This window comes from Tripterygium wilfordii, chromosome 21 (assembly GCF_013401445.1).
Source record: "Tripterygium wilfordii isolate XIE 37 chromosome 21, ASM1340144v1, whole genome shotgun sequence".
Taxonomy (NCBI): Eukaryota; Viridiplantae; Streptophyta; class Magnoliopsida; order Celastrales; family Celastraceae; genus Tripterygium; species Tripterygium wilfordii.
The window spans coordinates 3,327,572-3,348,829 of NC_052252.1; the positions used below are offsets into that span (position 1 = coordinate 3,327,572).

The window sequence follows — 21,258 nt, forward strand, 5'->3', positions numbered from 1 at the left end:
AGCAAATATGCCATTGATGCCATATTTGGATTTAAGGTTATGCTCGGCCTCGGTGGGAGGGTTGGGAAATATCGAAATAGTTTTATTAGAACCCCTTTTGAACTCTCTCCTTAATCTTGCACACTCGCATGACCAAAACTATGTATGAGTTTGGGAGTGTGTTGCAACTGTGTTCAGTTGCAACACACCTCACAACACCACAGTTTTTTGTGACACGCCAAATAGCTTTTGCGTTCCAACTCACCTCACAGCATCACAACTTTTTACCTCACCGCACCTCACCACACTCCCAAACACTTACATTATATGTTGACTTGTCCTACGTAATCAAATTAGGTCAATTATTTTATTTTAGATTAATGTACAAGGTAAACCTTAAGTGATTTTATATTAATATTATTAGTCATCTAATATAACCGTAATTTAGATACGTCAAACGCACCTCACAGTACCACACCGCACCACACCACAGTTTTAAAAATTATACGCCAAACAGCTTTTTGCGTTTCAACTCACCTCACAGCACCACAGTTTTATAACTCACAGCACCACACCACACCTCACAGCCTACTAGCTAGGCTCAATGAATCAAATTGGGCCCAACCATGCTCATCAAAATGGGCCGGTCATTATTAATCCACATTTCTTGGATCCGTTCACAACTGTAGCAATGCAACGGTCAAACTGACATTTTTCAGAAACGTTGTTAAATGAAATCCATATCAGGGGAAAAAAAAAAAAACAAGTTAGGAATAATCGAAAAATTTAATATCTACGGAGAGAAAATAGAGAGAAGAATTAAAAAAAAGAAAAAGAAAAAGGAGGGGAGAGAATTTAAATGATTTTTTTTTTTAACAATAATATGTTATCCAATTGTCGTGTGACTCGAGAATATTAAAAAAGGGAATGAAGAGATAATTAAAATGATTTCTTGAATTTAACATAAAACTACGTACATAGGATTATAGTTGCTCAATTAAACACCATTCGTCTGAATATAGGAATATATACCCAACCGAGGCTTACCTAGAAATTAAGATACATAAAATGTTAAACGTGGAATTTCAAATCTAGTGTTGGTGCATCATGAGGAGATGAGACAGGTTGTCGTAAACCCTAGTGCTACACCTTCAACATATGAAAGTCTCTCTGGCATAGCATGAAGACCATGCACTTCATGTATGTACATCTTGATGTCAAATGTGTTCTCTTACATTTTATGTTTTAAAATTACACGTCTCAGTGTCCTTGCGCTCGAAAAGAATCACGCATGCATAACCATTGTAGGTTGTACGTTTATGGTAGGTAGTAAGACGACCACACTTCCTCACATACCTCTTTGACCGAGGGATAGAGAACAAGGGCATAAGAAGTGTCCACAAAAGCATTCCCACATAAAAAGTAAAGAAAAATTAGTTTAATTTACTAATGTATCATTATTTTTATGTTTTAAAGTGTTATGTATAAGGGTAAAATATGTTTTTAACTTATAAATAACTTAATTAGTTATTCATTCCCTTTAAATGACTCTATTTTGGAGAGGAAGAATTTTAAAAAAATTTTAATGAAATCTTTCCTCTCATTCCCATCAAATCATTCTCCTTAATTTTTTATAAGCTATTCAAATAAGAGAATTGGAAGGAAACTATATTTCTCTTCGTTCTAAATCCCTTAATCCAAACACACTCTTAAAGTCAATACGTGGACTCCACTTAACCAAACTTGTATTTTTTTTTCAGCCATAGAAAAATAATGCATCTTTTCCTCTAGTCACCTTTCCCCTTAACTTTACATGTGAAACAAAACAAGACATAACCTAATTTAGGTACACTTGCAAACTTCTTTTTTATTAAAGAGAAACTATGGGTTTTTTATCTGTATAAACTCTGAATATTTGAATCCTCTTACTTTCTCCAAATACCTTAGTAAATCATAAGGCGTAAATGTAAAGAGTAACTTGAGTCCCACTCTCTCCAGGTGTGTTTGCAACTTAATGAGAAAAATCAGAGAGTTCTTATGATTTGAGAGTAAGACAACATGTTGGAGTATGAGTATGTGCTTAAATTAATGACTAAATTTGTTTTAATTGAATTTTTGATAACCGAGAACGACACCAGACAAGTTTGTCATTTGGACAAATGATATAGGTCTAAACTTGGGTCATTAGGTCCGCGTGCCAGTGAAAAAAGTTTTTCATCTAACGATAGGGTAAGTTGAGACAAAACCCAATGAATAGCCATAAGGGTATTGTTCTCAACAGGAATTGAACTTGGGACCTCCTGAATCCATACGTTTGACACATGTTAAGTTGTCATTGTTAGGAATCCCACATCGTCTAACAATCCCACATTGAAAAGATGTGAGGATCTAATATGGTTTATAAGGACAACCCCTCTCACACTATACCAACAAGGCTTTTCCTTGAGCCCGAGTACCATTAAGTGCGACAACCCAAGAAAGAACAAAACCATGCGCACCCGATATATCAACGAGAATTGGTAAACCTAAACGGACAATATTGTTGGTGTGAGTGGGATGAGCTTGACAACATGATATCAAAACAATTCGGTCCAATTGGACATAGTCTCTACCCCACTTGTTAATATGGTTTATAAGGACAAGCCCTCCCCACTCTACTAACAAGGCATTTTCCTTAGTCTCAAGTACTATTAAGTGAGACAGCACAAGGAAGAACAAAAACGTGCGTGTGAGTGGTAAATCTAAATGGACAATTTTGTGAGTGAGTGGGATAGGATGATGAGAATCCCACATCGGAAGATGGTGGGTTTGGAGTCTAGCTTATAAGGGAGGACAAACCTCCTATTGTCAACCTGGGTTTTCAATAGAGAGTTAGACTCAAACTTGTGATGCTAGACTTGGGCCCCCATCCCGTGTGGCGGGTATTCATCATTGGTGCTTTCATTGAGAGTGCACGCGCCTGCGTGTAGGCTCGTGGACTGGCACTATCGTAGGCGGGCCTACCCCAGAGCCCATTCCTTTGTGGAGTTGGGTTAGCAGACAGTGGGCCGTGTCCATTGTGGGCGGGTTGGAAAAGAGAAAAAGGCCGTAAAAAAAAGAGAAAGAAAAAAAGGCCGTTATAAGTAACTGGGAAAGCCCTAGATCCACTGGACCTGGCAAGGCTATGTGACCCTGGCTCGCAAGGCTTGGGGTGGTAAGTGGGCCGTATGCCGAAATGGTACAGTCAAGGCCATGCACGAGGACGTGCATGCTCCCAAGGGGGGAGGATTGATGAGAATCCCACATCGGCAGATGGTGGGTTTGGAGTCTAGCTTATAAGGGAGGACAAACCTCCTATTGTCAACCTGGGTTTTCAATAGAGAGTTAGGCCCAAACTTGTGATGCTAGACTTGGGCCCCCATCCCGTGTGGCGGGTATTCATCATAGGATCACAACAATCATACTATTTGGTTAAATTGTAGCTTCATATTTTGCATGGAATGTCTACTCATGACATTGGCCTTTCGTCCCTCTGAAAATGAATAATCAAATGCCCTTTTGGTATGCTTGGTTAGCATGGCCGGCCTTAGGACCTAAAATATGATATCCAAATAAATACAAAAATCAAATGTTAATACTGATGACCAATTTAACATTATAACATAAAGTTGAAAGAGCACCAAGTTAGGTCAATTCATGGAATATTCCCGTGTCATGTAAAGTCGACTAAAAATATTATAGAATCTAAGCGATTGAACAAACATATGTAACGTCAACAATTATGCCAAGTGCAACCAGTGATTTTGTATCATCGTAACCTAGGCACTCCTCACATTTAAATATGAAACAGAAAAAGTCAAATATTTTTTAACATTAAAAAATAAAAGTACGATGTAATGTGATACACCCCAAAATCATTAGATTAAAATAACAAACTCTCATATTCAAAATGAATTGCGAAGCCCAACCCCCATATGATCGGATCCCATAAATAGGTCTACCGGGCTCTTGTTCGATTCCTAACCAATCTCCACTTATCTATAAAAAGGAAAACAAGACTGTAGAAAAATAGGAGCAATTGTAGAGAAGAATAGAGACAATATTTGGTGTGTATGTATATTGATCAAACATTACAATTACAACCTCATATATATAGGCATCAAACATTACACCTTAAGACAAATGTTCCATAATTTGATGAGCAAATTATGGGACAAAGGTTCCATAATTTGAGGAGCAAATTATGGGACAAATTATGCCATAATTTGAGGAGCAAATTATGTCATAATTTGAGGAGCAAATTATTCCATAATTTGAGGAGCAAATTATTCCATAATTTGAGGAGCAAATTATGCCATAATTTGAGGAATAAATTATGCCATAATTTGAGGATTTAATGTCAATACTCCCCCTCAAGCTGGATCAAGAGGATTGATTGAGCCAAGCTTGGACAATAATCGGTGAAAATGACCAGAAGACAGAACCTTTGTAAAAACATCAGCAAGTTGATCATGACTTCGAGTGTAAACTGTTTGAATAACTTGATTCTGAACTTGATGACGAATAAAATGACAATCAACTTCAATATGTTTTGTGCGTTCATGAAACACGGGATTAGCAGCAATATGCATAGCAGCCTGATTATCACAAAAGAGAGTCATAGGAAGACTACTTGGAAAACCCAAATCTGCGAGCAAACTCTTAAGCCATATTAGTTCACATGCACTGGATGCCATTGCACGATATTCAGCTTCAGCACTAGAACGAGCAACCACATGTTGTTTTTTGCTACGCCAAGAAACAAGATTTCCACCAACAAACATACAATAGCCGGAAGTGGACTTTCGATCAAGGGCATTTCCAGCCCAATCAGAATCACTATATCCTGTAATCCGTAAGTGACCGTGCTTAGCTAGAACTATGCCACGACCAATAGAACCCTTGAGATAACGTAAGATTCGTTTGACAATGCCCAAATGGAAAAGAGTAGGAGCGTGCATGAACTGGCTAACAAGACTTACACCATAAGCAATGTTAGGTCGAGTAATAGTGAGATAAATGAGCTTACCAACCAACCGTTGGTAATCACTAACTCCTTGTAAAGGTTCACTGGCTGTATCAAGATTTAATTTGCTATCCAGTGGAGTGGATGCTGGCTTTGAATTCATCATTTCGGTTTCCTCTAGCAAATCAAGAATATACTTCCTTTGATTTAGAAATAAACCTTTGCTGGAAACTGCCATTTCAATGCCAAGAAAGTAATTTAAGGAACCAAGATCCTTAATAGGAAATCGAGATCGAAGAGTGGTTTTGAGTTGAGAAATAGCATCAATACTATTCCCAGCAATAATAAGATCATCAACATAAATTAGGACCACCACTATAGTATTGGAAGAATGACGAATGAACAAGGAAGAATCAGCTGTACTGCGAGAGAAACCAACCTCTTGAAGAACGGTACTTAACTTGGCGTGCCAAGCACGCGGAGATTGTTTCAACCCATAGATTGATTTGTGTAGGTGACAAACCAAAGAAGAATTCGAACCCTGTGGATGTCCTGGAGGTAGTTTCATATAGACTTCTTCTTCAAGATCCCCATGAAGGAAAGCATTTTTGACGTCCATTTGACTCATAGACCATCCACAATTTACGGCAACTGAGAGGAGAGTACGCACTGTATTCATCTTAGCAACAGGAGCAAACGTCTCTTTGTAATCTACACCAAAGGTTTGAGTAAATCCCTGGGCCACAAGGCGAGCTTTATGTCTGTCAATGGTGCCATCCGAGTGAAATTTAGTTTTATATACCCAGCGGCTCCCCACTGGTTGTTTTCCAGGAGGAAGTTTAACAACACTCCAAGTTTGATTTTCAGCAAGAGCTTGAAGCTCTTCACCCATAGCTTGTCGCCATATTTCCTGAGAATTTGCTTCCTTGAAATTCTTAGGTTCATGAACAGTAGAAATAGCGGTGAGAAATGCCACATGAGCTGAGGAAAGACGATGATAAGTGACATACTTGGAGAGAGGATGGCAAGCAGAAAAAGTGACATAATCTTGAAGTTTTGTTGGAGGGACGCGATTTCGAGTAGGATTCCGTCGAACCAATGACGGTGAAACCTCATGATTATTAGTGGAAGCAAGCACCTCATGATTATTAGTGGAAGCAAGCACATGCACATCTCGGAGATTCTCGGGCTGTTCGGCTGGAGGATTTTCAACCAAATTTTCAGCTAGCACATTTGGAAGGAGTTCAGCTTGTCCAGTTGAAGGATTTTCAGTGGCCTGGAGCGGAACAAACTCAGCAATATTAGGCTTGTGAGGAACCCCTTCAGAAATAATCTCGGATATAGGCAAGGGAAACACGTCCTCTAAATCATCTTGAGAATTTGTATAATAAGGTGTTGCTTCTTCAAACATAACATCTCTGGAGACAAATAATCTTCGAGAATCAGGATGATAACATTTATACCCTTTCTGGGTCGAAGAATACCCCAGAAAAATACACTTAGCAGCTCGGGCATCAAGCTTATCACGATGAGCTGCTTGTATATGCACAAAGCAAGTGCAACCAAATACTTTCAAGTGAGACACATCAATAGTTTTCCCCTGCAAAACTTCAAGGGGAGATTTAAAAGACAGCACTCGGCTCGGAAGCCGATTAATGATATAAACTGCTGCTAATACTCCATAAGACCAAAAAACTTTTGGAACATGCATGTGAAGCATCAAAGCACGAGTTTTTTCCAACAAGTCTCTATTTTTGCGTTCTGCTACTCCGTTCTGTTGAGGAGTACCAACACAACTAGTCTGATGCACAATGCCATGAGAATATAAATACTGTGTCATATTTTTAGACATGAATTCTGTGCCATTATCAGAACGAAGTGTTTGAATTTTAGAGGAAAATTGAGTCTGAACAAGCATATGAAAATCTTTGAAGATATTCATAACTTCACTTTTTGATCTCAACAAGTACACCCAAGTAACACGTGAGAAATCATCAATAAATGTAACAAAGTATTTAAAACCATCAATTGATTCAAGAGTAGGTCCACAAACATCGGAGTGAACAAGTTCAAACATTCTAGTAGTTCTAGAAGAAGAAGACACAAAAGGTAATCTAGTAGATTTTGACAAATGACAAATTTCACAAGAAAAATAATTGGTATCAACATTTGGCAACAATTTAGTGAGAATATTATCTGAAGGATGTGCTAAACGTTGATGCCAGAGAACATGATCTGCCGAGGAAGAAGGAAAAAACGAGACTTGAGTACTTTTGCTAGGTTGAAAATTTCCTGAGATGTAGTAAAGACCTTGTAGAAAAAATCCTCTACCAATGATCTTCTTAGTGACAAGATCTTGAAAAAGTACCTCATGAGGAAGAAATATAACACAACAATTTAAAGCTTGAGTGAGTTTTCTAACCGAAAGTAATTTGACTGGAAAAGATGGAACATATAAAGCCATTGAAGTCACATCTTTAGACAACAATTTAAGTTTACCTTCACCAAGAACAGGAACACCATTCCCATTGGCAATTGACACATGGGATGGAGTAGAAAATTTTTTGAAGTCAGACAAATTGGTTAATTTATTTGTCATATGATCGGTGGCACCAGAATCAACAATCCAAAAATCATGCACGGTATTAAATTCTATAGCAGTAGAGAATGCACTGAAAATACCTTCAAAGTTGTCATTGGATTGATGTCCCGAGTTTGATAAGAACCCAGCAAACTTACCAAGAAGGGTTGTGGAATTAGAGTATCCTATACCAGAAGCTCCATGTATTGAATTTGAGGTGTAATTTACTCTTCCCTTCTCCTGAAGATAGGTTGCAAACTCATTTATAAGGGAAATTGGATTTGAGGTGTAATTTACCATATTTCCCTGTAATGTTTCTACAACATGACCTCCTCTGATACCATGTAGAAAAATAGGAGCAATTGTAGAGAAGAATAGAGACAATATTTGGTGTGTATGTATATTGATCAAACATTACAATTACAACCTCATATATGTAGGCATCAAACATTACACCTTAAGACAAATGTTCCATAATTTGATGAGCAAATTATGGGACAAAGGTTCCATAATTTGAGGAGCAAATTATGGGACAAATTATGCCATAATTTGAGGAGCAAATTATGTCATAATTTGAGGAGCAAATTATGCCATAATTTGAGGAATAAATTATGCCATAATTTGAGGATTTAATGTCAATAAAACAACAAACAAAAAAGAAAACCACTATACTTTCAGTTTGTTGATCATTGGGTGCTTATAGAACACCACTATCTATGAAATCATAGTTTCTAGACCCATGACCGATGGCCTACACGGACTGTTTCTTATATTTAACCGTTTGAGAATTGAATTAGTGAAAATCTCGATTTAATTCATAAATACCGTCAAACCGTGAATCGCCCAATTTTGTAAAAACCGGTTGAATGAATGTTTTTTTTTGAAAGGTTGAATGAATGTATTTAAGTGCATATGTATATATGGAATTGACGTGTGATGAAAAGTGATCATATATATGTAGGTATTTTTTTTCTTTTTTGGGTATGTGTAATTGTGTATTGGTATTAGTAGTAGTATATAACTATATAAGTATATATACTATATATTATATTCTATATAGTATATACTAAATTACTAATTACTATATATATAACTAAATATTTATTATTTTATTATGTATTAAAAACCTGCGATTCAACCTTCATCGTAAAGATTGAATCTTGAAAATTTTGAACCTTCAATCTTGATGATTCGGGTTGATTTTAAAAACCATACATGAAATAAGAGAAGAAAAACTCCAATACACTACTATTCTCCATTTTGTTTTGTCATAATGGGAGTACCTTTTGATGGGCATGAATGTATTTCAATAAACAATGGATTCCATTTTTTTTTTAAAAAAATTGAAGGTCAACTTTAATAGTATTACTATTGAAGCCACGCACCAACTCATATTACATGCAACACTGCATATCAACCCCATGACTTTCATAGTTGGTCGGTCTATCATGTTCGTCGAAATACGAACTCTGCAGGACATGCCTTGGCCAAGTTCTCTTTCCATGTTCCTGGTCTACGGGTGTGGATAGAGGAAGTCTCAGGCTCTGTCTTGCATATTGTTAAAGAAGATAAACGTAAATAGGAACTCATCCAAAGGGAACCGAGAGTACCAGGCTTGACACTTTAGATAGACATTTGAGTTTTTTATCTTTGCTTTTCACTGTCACTTTCATTTGAGTTGTGTTGTAGCTTCATAGCCATGCACTTTAGGTTAGTCTATTTTTACTTATAATGTAGCTAGACAATTCCACCAGATTGGTGGCCCGAGTGCCTTTATTGACATCCAATTCTTTTGTACTTCAAAAAAAAAAAGGAAAAAAAACCCCATGACTGGGAAAAAAACGGAGACTCGCGCTCCAAAGTTATTTTTTATAAGTCTCTGCCAATTTTATTAATCATGACAGAAATACAAACACCAACTACATAGGAGAAACTGCAAAGACCCAGACAAAAGCTGTTCTCAAGATGAGAAAACTTAAAAAAAGACTCACAGGCTCCAAGTGGAATTACAGTTAAAAAGTGCAACAACTAACACACATATATATGACATTCAGTCTTCAGAAGTCTATAGAAACACACACACATATATATAGAAATTCAGAACTGTAAGATTTCAAACAGGAGATTTGGGGTTAAAACCACAAAACCCTAGTGATGATGATAAGGATCAGGTCCTCCAGGACTAAGTCTCTTGGACCCAACAAACCTTCCATTCGTCTCCTGCCTCCTTATACTTTCCTTCACAACTAATTTGGCATTCTCCACGAACCCCGACGTCTTCTTGACCGAAAGGGGATCGGGAGAACGACACTCGAGACTGGAGAATGAAAGCAAGAGCAGAACAAGGCATAACCAGAACTTATAGATAGCCATAGCCATAGCCATTGCCATGTTAGTTAGGTTGTATAACATCTAAGGTAAGAGGACTCAAAATTATATAGAGAGTTAATGGCATCATTTTCGGTGATATAAAATTCAAAAAGGGTCAAACCATTGGAGGGACATACCACCATCTGATTTCAAAATCCTATATGGGAAGTATTTGACAGTTGTTTGGTTCTACCAACTCATATGCTACATTCTCATTGTTTTAACAATGGAAGCGTGTGAAGGTAATGCCGACCAGACTCCAGAGAGAGATAACACAGAAATGGATGTTCTGCTTTTTGTCTAGTGGCGACAGGTGCTGCTTTTTAGCCGCCATTGCCATTGGTCTGCCTTTCAAGATATAATACAATCACACACTACCAATCCATCTTCAATTCTGTGAATAACAAGGAAAGCATATTCTTTACATGCCATAATGCCTAGTCATGGAACTTGGCCTTTTCCATAAACCTAAAACTTGCCCTCCTCTATGCCAAATGAAAAAGCAAAACTTTTGTCTCTGTAACCCTTGATCATCCTCTTGATGACATGGTGCAAGGCGGTAAAAAAAGAAGAAGAATTCCAGTGCACAAAGCTTCAGCAGTGGGCGTTGATCGAGGATAAGCACGATGTACGCAAACCTTATCTCTATATAGTATGTGGATAGATTATTTCTAGAAATTGAACATGTGACATCTACGTTGCACTTCTATAACTCTACTTCTATGCCACTTGTCCGCTTGTGACAAGATGCAAGACCCAACTCCAAATATGGATAGTGAGACTACCAAGTAAACGTTAGGAGATCCACAACAAACAAGAAGAAAGTAATCATACGAACACATTCTATGCACAAAGAGTCTCAGCAATTAAAAGAAATTATTTGTATAAGATCTTTTGGTGCATAGGCTGCAATAACAATATATGTATATCTTTAACACCTATATACACACACACATATACAGAAAGGTTGAAGAAATTAACATGGCTTCTTATGAGCATTATCCAACATCTGAACCAGTCAACCTAGAAATTGAGCCTACCTTACAAGTAGAAACCATTAATTATCCATTGCCTGCAATTACAAATCCAAACAAGGAGGATGCCTTTTTGACATGGACGGACTTGTGGGTGAAGGTTCCAGAGGGAAGAAATGGTTGCAAATTGATGCACTGGCAGGTATGTCAATTATATATGTACTCTTACAAAGTCTCAAAAACCTTGAAATCAATATGTGACTTTCACTTATGCTAGCTTATGAATTTAGGGTTGTCTCAACTTCATACGCTCACTAAGCGATCTTTTGTGAATATGAATCGCGATCTAGGCTACTATTGGTTGCGTTTTGTTATCTATATTGGGTTGTGTTGGTCTTGGAGCTATTTTTTACAATTTAGGCTCTAGCTATGGTTCAATTCAGGTAAATTATATTATAGATGATGTCAAGGGCTTGACACTTGAAAGTTTTTTTCCAAAATTTAATTTGAATTGATCGTACAATATTCTTGACTTTTTTCCAGGCTAGAGGTTCATTTCTAATGTTTACGTCTTCGTTCCTGACATTCATGACCAACGGTGGATTCCCTTCTTTTGTGGAAGACATGAAAGTAAGTTATTATTTCCATTTGAAGTGCTGATCAAAACATACACATTTATCTAGTATAAAGCTTTAATCAGTCAACCTACCACATAGGCAAGTTGACTGACCGAAGGTATTAAATTCTGTCCCAGTTATATATATCAATTTAGCAGAATTTTGAACTTCATCTTATTCAAATAGAATGTTTAGACAATCAGTGTGCAAAATGGAACATGACCTATTAAAAAAATCGATGATAAAATGTTGTATTAACTATTAACACCCGGGTTTATCAGGTTAAGATTTTTTCAATTCTCATTGTATTTGATTCTTCTTTTAAACTCAGGTATTTCAACAAGGAAGGCTAAATGGGCACTATGGAGTCACTGCATTTGTAGTTGGCAATACAATATCATCCTTGCCTTACTTTATCCGTGATCCCCGGCGAGATAAGTTACTACCTCGCCGGGCATAATGATGGTTGTAGCAAGCATAGTCCCCAACTTCCTAATGGGGATTATAACAGGAGCTGGTATTCAACTACTCATGATACTCACCGGCGGGTTTTCCGGCTGTCGGACGATCTCCCCAAACCAATTTGGAAGTACCCTTTATTCTACATTTCATTCGACAAGTATGCCTACCAAGGATTGTTCAAAAATGAGTTTGAAGGACTAGAATTTCATGGTAATAATCAAGCCGGAGAAGATGTTACTAAAGGTGAAGAAATTTTGAGGGATACATGGCAAGTGGAGATGGTTTACTCTAAATGGGTTGATCTTGTGATATTGGTGGGGATGATAGTGGTTTATAGAGTATTGTTTTTAGGTATTATTAAGGCTGGTGAGAAGCTTAAACGTGGAATTTCAAATCTAGTGTTAGTGCATCATGAGGAGATTAGACAGGTTGTAGTAAACCCTAGTGCTACACCTTCAACATATGAAATTCTCTCTGGCATAGCATGAAGACCATGCACTTCATATATGTACATCTTGATGTCAAATGTGTTCTCTTTTTTTTTTTTTTTTTTTTTTTTTTTAATGTTTTAAAATTACACAGTCTCAGTGTCGTTGCGCTCGAAAAGGATCACGCATGCATAACCATTGTAGGTGGTACGTTTTTGGTAGGTAGTAAGACGACCACACTTCCTCACATACCTCTTTGACCGAGGGATAGAGAACAAGGGCATAAGAAGTGTTGGTATTGGCTCAATAACAGTTAAAAACAAGGCTCTTTTGTTCAAGTGGATTTGGAGGTTCAATAAGTCTCAGACTAATTCGAAAGTTTTGTGGAAGTCTCTGCTGCAAGAGAAATACGTACAACCTGCCTGGGGTGATCCAAAATTCTATTAATCCCTCTAAAATGTCCAGCTTGTGGAGAAACATTCAGAATCTTCTTGATCCTATCCGCGGCAATGTTGAAAAAGCTATCAAAGAGGGGCAAGCTTTTTCTGTGGGCGATGGTAAGGTTGTGAACTTCTGGGAACATCTTTGGCTGGGAGAGACTCCATTGAAAGAAAGATTTCAACCTATTGAAAGCTTTGGATTTTGGGATGGCTTAAAATGGCACTGGTTATTCACTTGGAGAAGAGTTCTATTCCAATGGGAAGAAGTTCTTGTAAATGAACTACTAGACTTGCTTGGAGGCACGGTCCTTTGTCCAACAAAGAGAGACAATATCATTTGGAGACATACAATTGAAGGCACTTACTCAGTCAAATCCCTCACCTCAGCTGCTGTAGATCATGAAATGCCCCCAATGCTTGGAAGGGTCGGTCCCCACCCAAAGTGGATTTTTTTTTGTTTGGTCTTACAAGGGGAAATCAGTACTAGAGAGATATTATGCAGACTAGGCATTCTCCCTCCTAACAACTCGGGGTGCCTTTTTGTCATCATCAAGAAGAGTCCATTAATCATCTTTTCCTCCACTGTGATGGTCCCAGGAACATTTGGTATAAAATCATGGAATGGTGGGGCGTGTACTGGTGCAGCCCGAGGACTATATCTGGTTTATATGATGAGTGGCCGAGTTTCTCTACGGGAAAGATCCAAAAGAAAGTGTGGTTGATGATGTTTGATGCTATCGTTTGGACATTGTGGACCGAGAGGAATAATCTAGTATTTGAGGACAAGCAGATAGGTTGGGGCAATGTGTTCTATCTTATCTTCATCAGGTATGGTTTTTGGCTAAAAGCCTTGAATATCTCTCTCCCCTATCATGGTTCTTGTGAGTGGATTGCCCCTCCCTCAGGCTTCTTGAAATGGAATACGGATGGCTCGGCTCAAGCAGCAAGTTCAGGTGTGGGAGGTGTCCTAAGGGATAGTCTCGGAAACTTTGTTTGTGTCTTCTCTGGCCCCTTTGATTCAACTGACTCTAATGGTGCTGAATTGAAAGCGATTAGAACAGCTCTTGAAATCTCAATGGAGTATGGGGTTAAAGATAAAGGTAGAATTATAGTAGAGGCTGATTTATTAAACGTGGTCAGTTGGATACAAGAAGGATCCTCCAATCCTTGGCCCTTGGAGAATGATGTCAATGCAATTAGAAACTACTCTAACCTTTTATCTCCCATCACGTTTAATCATGTGTGGAGGCAATCTAGCGCTGTAGCCGACTCTCTTGCAAGACAGGGTGCTTCTAGGAAAGAGTTGTTTATAGCTTGGCTGGGTAACAATGATCCCCTTTGTCATGGGGGTAGCTCTTAGTTTTGTTTGGTGGTTTGGCTCTGGTTGGAGTCTTCCCTCCAAATGACTATTTTGGGGAGGAAGAATTTTGACAAAAAATTAATGAAATCTTCCCTCTCATTCCCATCAAATCATTCCCCTTAATTTTTTATAAGCTATTCAAATAAGAGAATTGAAAGGAAATTATATTTTCCTTCGTCTCAAATCCCTCAATCCAAGCACACTCTTAAGGTCAATACGTGGACTCCACTGAACCAAACTTGCATTTTTTTTTTCAGCCATAGAAAAATAATGCATCTTTTCCTCTAGTCACCTTTCCCCTTAACTTTACATGTGAAACAAAACAAGACATAACCTAATTTAGGTACACTTGCAAACTTCTTTTTTATTAGAGAGAAACTATGGGTTTTTTATCTGTATAAAGTCTGAATATTTGAATCCTCTTACTTTCTCCAAATACCGTAGTAAATCATAAGGCGTAAAAGTAAAGAGTAACTTGAGTCCCACTCCCTCCAGTTGTGCTTGCAACTTAATGAGAAAAATCAGAGAGTTCTTATGATTTGAGAGTAAGACAACATGGTGGAGTATGAGTATGTGCTTAAATGACTAAATTTGTTTTACTTGAATTTTTTATAATCGAAAACCACACCAGACAAGTTTGACATGGTGGAGTATCGATTGGACAAATGATATAGATCTAAACTCAGGTTGTCAGGTCTGCGTGTCAGTGAAAAAAGTTTTCCCTCTGGCGACAGGGTAAGTTGAGACAAAACCCAACGAGTAGCCACAAAGGTATTGTTCTCAACATGAATTGAACTCGGGATCACCTGAATCCATACGGTTTGACACATGTTAAGTTGTCATTGTTAGGAATCCCACATCGAAAAGATGTGAGGATCTCATATGGTTTATAAGGACAAGCTCTGATCTCCCACTCTACCAACAAGGCTTTTCCTTGGGTTCGAGTACCATTAAGTGAGACAGCCCAAGAATGAACAAAGCCATGCACGCCCAATATATCAACGAGAATTGATAATCCTAAAAGGACAATATTGTTGGTGTGAGTGAGATGAGATTGACAATATGGTATCGAAATAATTCGGTCCAATTGGAAATAGTCTCTACTCGACTTGTTAATATGGTTTATAAGGACAAGCCCTTCCCACTCTACTAACAAGGCATTTTCCTTAGTCTCAAGTACCATTAAGTGAGACAGCACAAGGAAGAACAAAAATGTGTGGACTCGTGCAGGCCTAATGTATCCACGAGAACTGATAAATCTAAATGAAAAATTTTGTGAGTGTGAGTGGGAAAGGGTTACAACAATCATACTATTTGCTTAAATTGTAGCTTCATATTTTGCATGGAATGTCTACTCATGACATTGGCCTTCGTCCCTTTGAAAATGAATAATCAAATGCCCTTTTGGTATGCTTGGTTAGCATGGCCGGCCTTAGGACCTAAAATAGGATATCCAAATAGATACAAAAATCAAATGTTAGCACTGATGACCTATTTAACATTATAATATAAAGTTGAAAGAGCACCAAATTAGGTCAATTCATGGAATATTCAGGTGTCATGTAAAGTTGACTAAAAAGATTGTAGACTCTAAGCGATTGAACAAACATATGTAACATCAACAATTAGGCCAAGTGCAACAAGAGATTTTGTATCATCGTAACCTAGGCTCTCCTCACATTTAATGGAAGAAAAAAAGTCAAATATTTTTTGACATTGAAAAATAAAAGTGTAATGTAATGTGATACATCCCAAAACCATTAGAAAAAAAATAATAAACTCTCATATTCTAACGAATTGCGAAGCCCAGCCCCCAGATGATCGGATCCCATAAATAGGTCTACCGGGCTCTGGTTCGATTCCTGACCAGATTTCCACTTATCTATAAAAGGAAAACAAGACAAAAAATAAAACCAATATGCTTTCAGTTTGTTGATCATTGTGTGCTTATAGAACACCACTATCTATGAAATCATAGTTTCTAGACCCGTGACCGATGGCCTACACGGACTGTTTTTTATGTTTAACCGTTTGAGCATTGAACTAGGGAAAATCGCGATTTAGTTCATAAATACCGTCAAACAGTGAACCGCCCAATTTTATATATATATATTTTGTTATGTCCATATGTATATATGGAAATTGACGTGTGATGAAAAGTGATCATATATATGTAGGTATTTCTTTTATTTTTTTTGTTTTCTGGTATGTGTAATTGTGTATTGGTATTGGTAGTAGTATATAACTATATAAGTATATATACTATATATATTATATTCTATATAGTATATACTAAATTATTAATTACTATATAACTAAATATTTATTATTTTATTATTTATTAAAAACCTGCGATTCAATTTTCATCGTAACGATTGAATCTTGAAAATTTTGAACCTTCAGCCTTCATGATTCAATTCACAGGTTGATTTTAAAAACCATACATGAAATAAGAGAAGAAAAACTCTAATACACCACTATTCTCCATTTTGTTTTGTCATAATGGGAGTAGCTTTTGATGGGCATGAATGTATTTCAATAAACAATGGATTCCATTTTTTAAAAAAAAATTGAAGGTCAACTTTAGTAGTATTACTATTAAAGCCACCCACCAACTCATATTACATGCAACACTGCATATCAACCCCATGACTGGGAAAAAAACAGAGACTCACGCTCCAAAGTTATTTTTTGTAAGTCTGAGCCAATTTTATTAATCATGACAGAAATACAAACACCTGCTACATAGGAGAAACTAGAAAGACCCAGACAAAAGCTGTTCTCAAGATGAGAAAACTTAAAAAAAGACTCACAAGCTCCAAGTGGAATTACAGTTAAAAAGTGCAACAACCAACACACATATATATGACATCCAGTCTTCAGAAGTATATAGACATACATATATAGAAATTCAGAACTTTTAAGCTTTCAAACAGGAGATTTGGGGTTAAAACCACAAAACCCTAGTGATGATAAGGATCAGGTCCTCCAGGACTACGTCTCTTGGACCCAACAAACCTTCCATTCATCTCCTGCCTCCTTATACTTTCCTTCACTACTAATTTGGCATTCTCCACGAACCCCGGTGTCTTCTTGACCGAAAGGGGATCGGGAGAACGACACTCGAGACTGGAGAATGAAAGCAAGAGCAGAACAAGGCATAACCAGAACTTACAGATAGCCATAGCCATAGCCATTGCCATGTTAGTTAGGTTGTATAACATCTAAGGTAAGAGGACTCAACATTATATAGAGAGTTAATGGCATCATTTTCGGTGATATAAAATTCAAAAAGGGTCAAACCACTGGAGGGACATACCACCATCTGATTTCAAAATCCTATATGGGAAGTATTTGACAGATGTTTGGTTCTACCAACTCATATGCTACATTCTCAATATTGCTTTAACAATGGAAGTGTGTAGGCAATGCCTACCAGACTCCAGAGAGAGACAACGCAGGAATGGGTGTTCTACTTTTTGTCTAGTAGCGACTGGTGCTGCTTTTTAGCCGCCATTGCCATTGGTCCTGCCTTTCAAGATATAATACAATCACACCACCAATCCATCTTCAATTCTGTGAATAACAAGGAAAGCATAAATATTCTTTACATGCCAGAATGCCTAGTCATGGAACTTGGCCTTTTCCATAAACCTAAAACTTGCCCTCCTCTATGCCAAATGAAAAAGCAAAACTTTTGTCTCTGTAACCCTTGATCATCTTCGTGAAGACTTGGTGCAAGATGGTAAAAGAAGAAGAATTACAGTGCACAACGCTCCAGCAGTGGGTGTTGATTGAGGATAAACACGATGTACACAAACCTTATCTCTATATAGTATAAGGATAGACTGTTTCTAGAAATTGAACATGCGACCTTTACGTTACACTCCTATAACTCTACTTCTATGCCACTTGTCCACTTGTGACAAGATGCAAGACCCAACTCCAAATATGGATAGTGAGACTACCAAGTAAACGTTTAGAGATCCACAACAAACAAGAAGAAAGTAACCATACGAACACATTCTATGCACAAAGAGTCTCAGCAGTTAAAAGAAATTATTTGTATAAGAACTTTTGGTGCATAGGCTGCAATAACAATATATGTATATCTTTAACACCGATATATACACACACATATACAGAAAGGTCGAAGAAATTAACATGGCTTCTTATGAGCATTATCCAACATCTGAACCAGCCAACCTAGAAATTGAGTCTACCTTACAAGTAGAAACCATTAATTATCCATTGCCTGCGATTACAAATCCAAATAAGGAGGATGCCTTTTTGACATGGACGGACTTGTGGGTGAAGGTTCCAGAGGGAAAAAATGGTTGGAAATTGATCTTTCAAGGGCTAACCGGGTACGCCTGACCCTGGGAGATGTTGGTTGTAATGGGTCATTCTGGTTGATTGTGGCAAGTCTACACTTCTTGATGCACTGGCAGGTATGTCAATTATATATGTACACTTACAAAGTCTCAAAAACATTGAAATCAATATGTGACGTTCACTTATGTTAGCTTATGAATTTAGGGTTGTCTCAACTTCATATGCTCACTAGGCGATCTTTTGTGAATATGAATCGCGATCTAGGCTACTATTGGCTGCGTTTTGTTATCTATATTGGGTTGGATGTTGGTCTTGGAATTATTTTTTACAATTTAGGCTCTAGCTATGGTTCAATTCGGGTAAATTATATTATAGATGATGTCAAGTGATTGACACTTGAAAGTTTTTTTCAAAATTTCATTTGAATTGATCATACAATATTCTTGACTATTTTCCAGGCTAGAGGTTCATTTCTAATGTTTACGTCTTCGCTCCTGACATTCATGATCAACGGTGGATTCCCTTCCTTTGTGGAGGACATGAAAGTAAGCTTTTCTTTCCATTTGAAGTGCTGATCAAAACATACACATTTATCTAGTATAGAGCTTCAATCAGTCAACCTGCCACATAGGCAAATTGACTGACCGAAAGTATCAAATTCTGCCCAAGTTATATATATATATATATATATATCAATTTGACAGAATTTTGAACTTCATCTTATTGAAGTAAGCGTTTAGACAATCAGTGTGCAAAATGAAACATAACCTATATTTCGGTGATAAAATGTTGTATTAACTATTAACACCCAGGTTTATCAGGTTAAGACTTTTTCAATTCCCATTGTATTTGATTCTCCTTCTAAACCCAGGTATTTCTACAAGAAAGGCTAAATGGGCACTATGGAGTCACTGCATTTGTAGTTGGCAATACAATACCATCCTCGCCTTACTTGATCGTCATATCCGCGATGCCCGGCGCGATAGGTTACTACCTCGCAGGGCTTCAGAAAGGATTTGAACATTTCTTGTACTTCACTCTAGTAATGTATGTTTGCATGATCTTGGTTAAGAGCATAATTAATGATGGTTGTAGCAAGCATAGTCTTCAACTTCCTAATGGGGATTATAGCAGGAGCTGGTATTCAAGGACTCATGATATTCACCGGTGGGTTTTTCCGGCTGCCGGATGATCTCCCCGAGCCAATTTGGAAGTACCCTTTATTCTACATTTCATTCCACAAGTATGCCTACCAAGGATTATTCAAAAATGAGTTTGAAGGGCTAGAATTTCCTGGTAATAATCAAGCAGGATAAGATATTATTAAAGGTGAAGAAATTTTGAGGGATACATGGCAAGTGGAGATGGTTTATTCTAAATGGGTTGATCTTGTGATATTGCTGGGGATGATAGTGGTTTATAGAGTATTGTTTTTAGGTATTATTAAGGCTGGTGAGAAGCTTAAACGTGGAGTTTCAAATCTAGTGTTAGTGCATCATGAGGAGATTAGACAGGTTGTAGTAAACCCTAGTTCTACACCTTCGATCAACAAGGCAAAGAATGATGAAATTGCACTCCATATATATATATATATATATATATATATGATGTCAAATGTGTTGTTCTATATTATGTGGTGATGTGATCATGATTTTCAGTGAATGATGTATATATCTTTGAAGAAGTTTTCTCACCGAGTATTTTGGTGAACAAGTTGTATGGTAGTATGTTCACACACACACATATATATTGCTATATGTACTTGGGTTTGCTTGTTTGGGTCGAAAAGTAACACGGATAACTTTCACAAAAGTAACAAATATTGTTTATTCCTTTATCAAAACATTTATCACAAAAGTTTATAATCGACTACATATGTTTATAAGAACATTAATGAAAATCTGTCCAACGATGTTCTCATTTAGATTGATTAGAGGTGTTTATCGGGCATCCAAACTTGATTCGACCCGATGTTTATCAGGCGGATCTGAAATCAATTTTATCGATCTGAGTCGATACTTCTTTCATTCTTTGTACTTTTTAAAAGTTTTCTTTCTATTTATCTTTCTTTATTTTCCGTCGTGGGATAGTTGTGCAATGTTGAATTTATCAAATATTAATACATTATTATTCAAACTTACTTTCTAAAAGTTGCATCCTTTTAACAAATAATAATAAATAAAGACAACTAAAGCTGGAAGTCTTTTGTCTTCTTCTATATCTCTCTCTGCCCTTTTCTCTCTTTCAAACACACACTCTTTTCTATCCTTCTCTCTCTCACCTTTTTCTTTCAATCTCTTTCACTAATAAACTCACACGGCCCGCAAGACTTTCATCCTCTATAGACTACAAGCAAGAACAAGAAGATCTAATATAGTTATAGGCAGTTGACTTGCTACCCCAGATCTGTGCCCATTGCCCACCGTACCTCACCATGCAAAGCCCAAAGCCTAACAGATCTGTGACTTGTTGAGGGAAAGTGTGAGATTTGAAGTGGAGGAGGACAATCAATTTCCTCATTTTCTATTTTTCGGTTGCATTGGTGAGGGATCCATTGATTGAATTTCACAAATCTGGTGGCATCCTGTCAAGTCTTATCGGGTAATCCGGAACTTGGTCCGAGAAACCCGATAACTCGGTACCCTTTAATAGGGTTATCGGGTGGGTCACTTCCTTGGTAAAAATTATCGAATCGGGCTAAACCCGGAACCCGATCCTGTGGACACCC

General features: G+C 37.4%; 1 protein-coding gene across 1 annotated transcript; it reads left to right on the forward strand.

The window, feature by feature from the left end:
* Positions 1 to 18,359: 18,359 nt before the first annotated feature.
* Positions 18,360 to 19,846, forward strand: LOC119987717 (ABC transporter G family member 1-like). The gene is made up of 6 exons (XM_038832639.1): positions 18,360 to 18,512; positions 18,622 to 18,646; positions 18,735 to 18,889; positions 18,989 to 19,075; positions 19,402 to 19,516; positions 19,626 to 19,846. The coding sequence occupies exons 1-6, from the start codon at positions 18,360 to 18,362 to the stop codon at positions 19,844 to 19,846; spliced, it is 756 nt and encodes a 251-aa protein (XP_038688567.1).
* Positions 19,847 to 21,258: the final 1,412 nt, after the last annotated feature.

What these genes read in the sequence shown, in the direction of transcription:
- LOC119987717 (XM_038832639.1), top strand. Translation starts at nt 18,360, where the DNA reads ATGGCTTCTTATGAGCATTATCCAACATCTGAACCAGCCAACCTAGAA. An exon ending in ACTTCTTGATGCACTGGCAG is followed by an intron (nt 18,647 to 18,734) that starts GTATGTCAATTA and finishes TTATGAATTTAG; the next exon opens with GGTTGTCTCAACTTCATATG. An exon ending in CTAGCTATGGTTCAATTCGG is followed by an intron (nt 18,890 to 18,988) that starts GTAAATTATATT and finishes ACTATTTTCCAG; the next exon opens with GCTAGAGGTTCATTTCTAAT.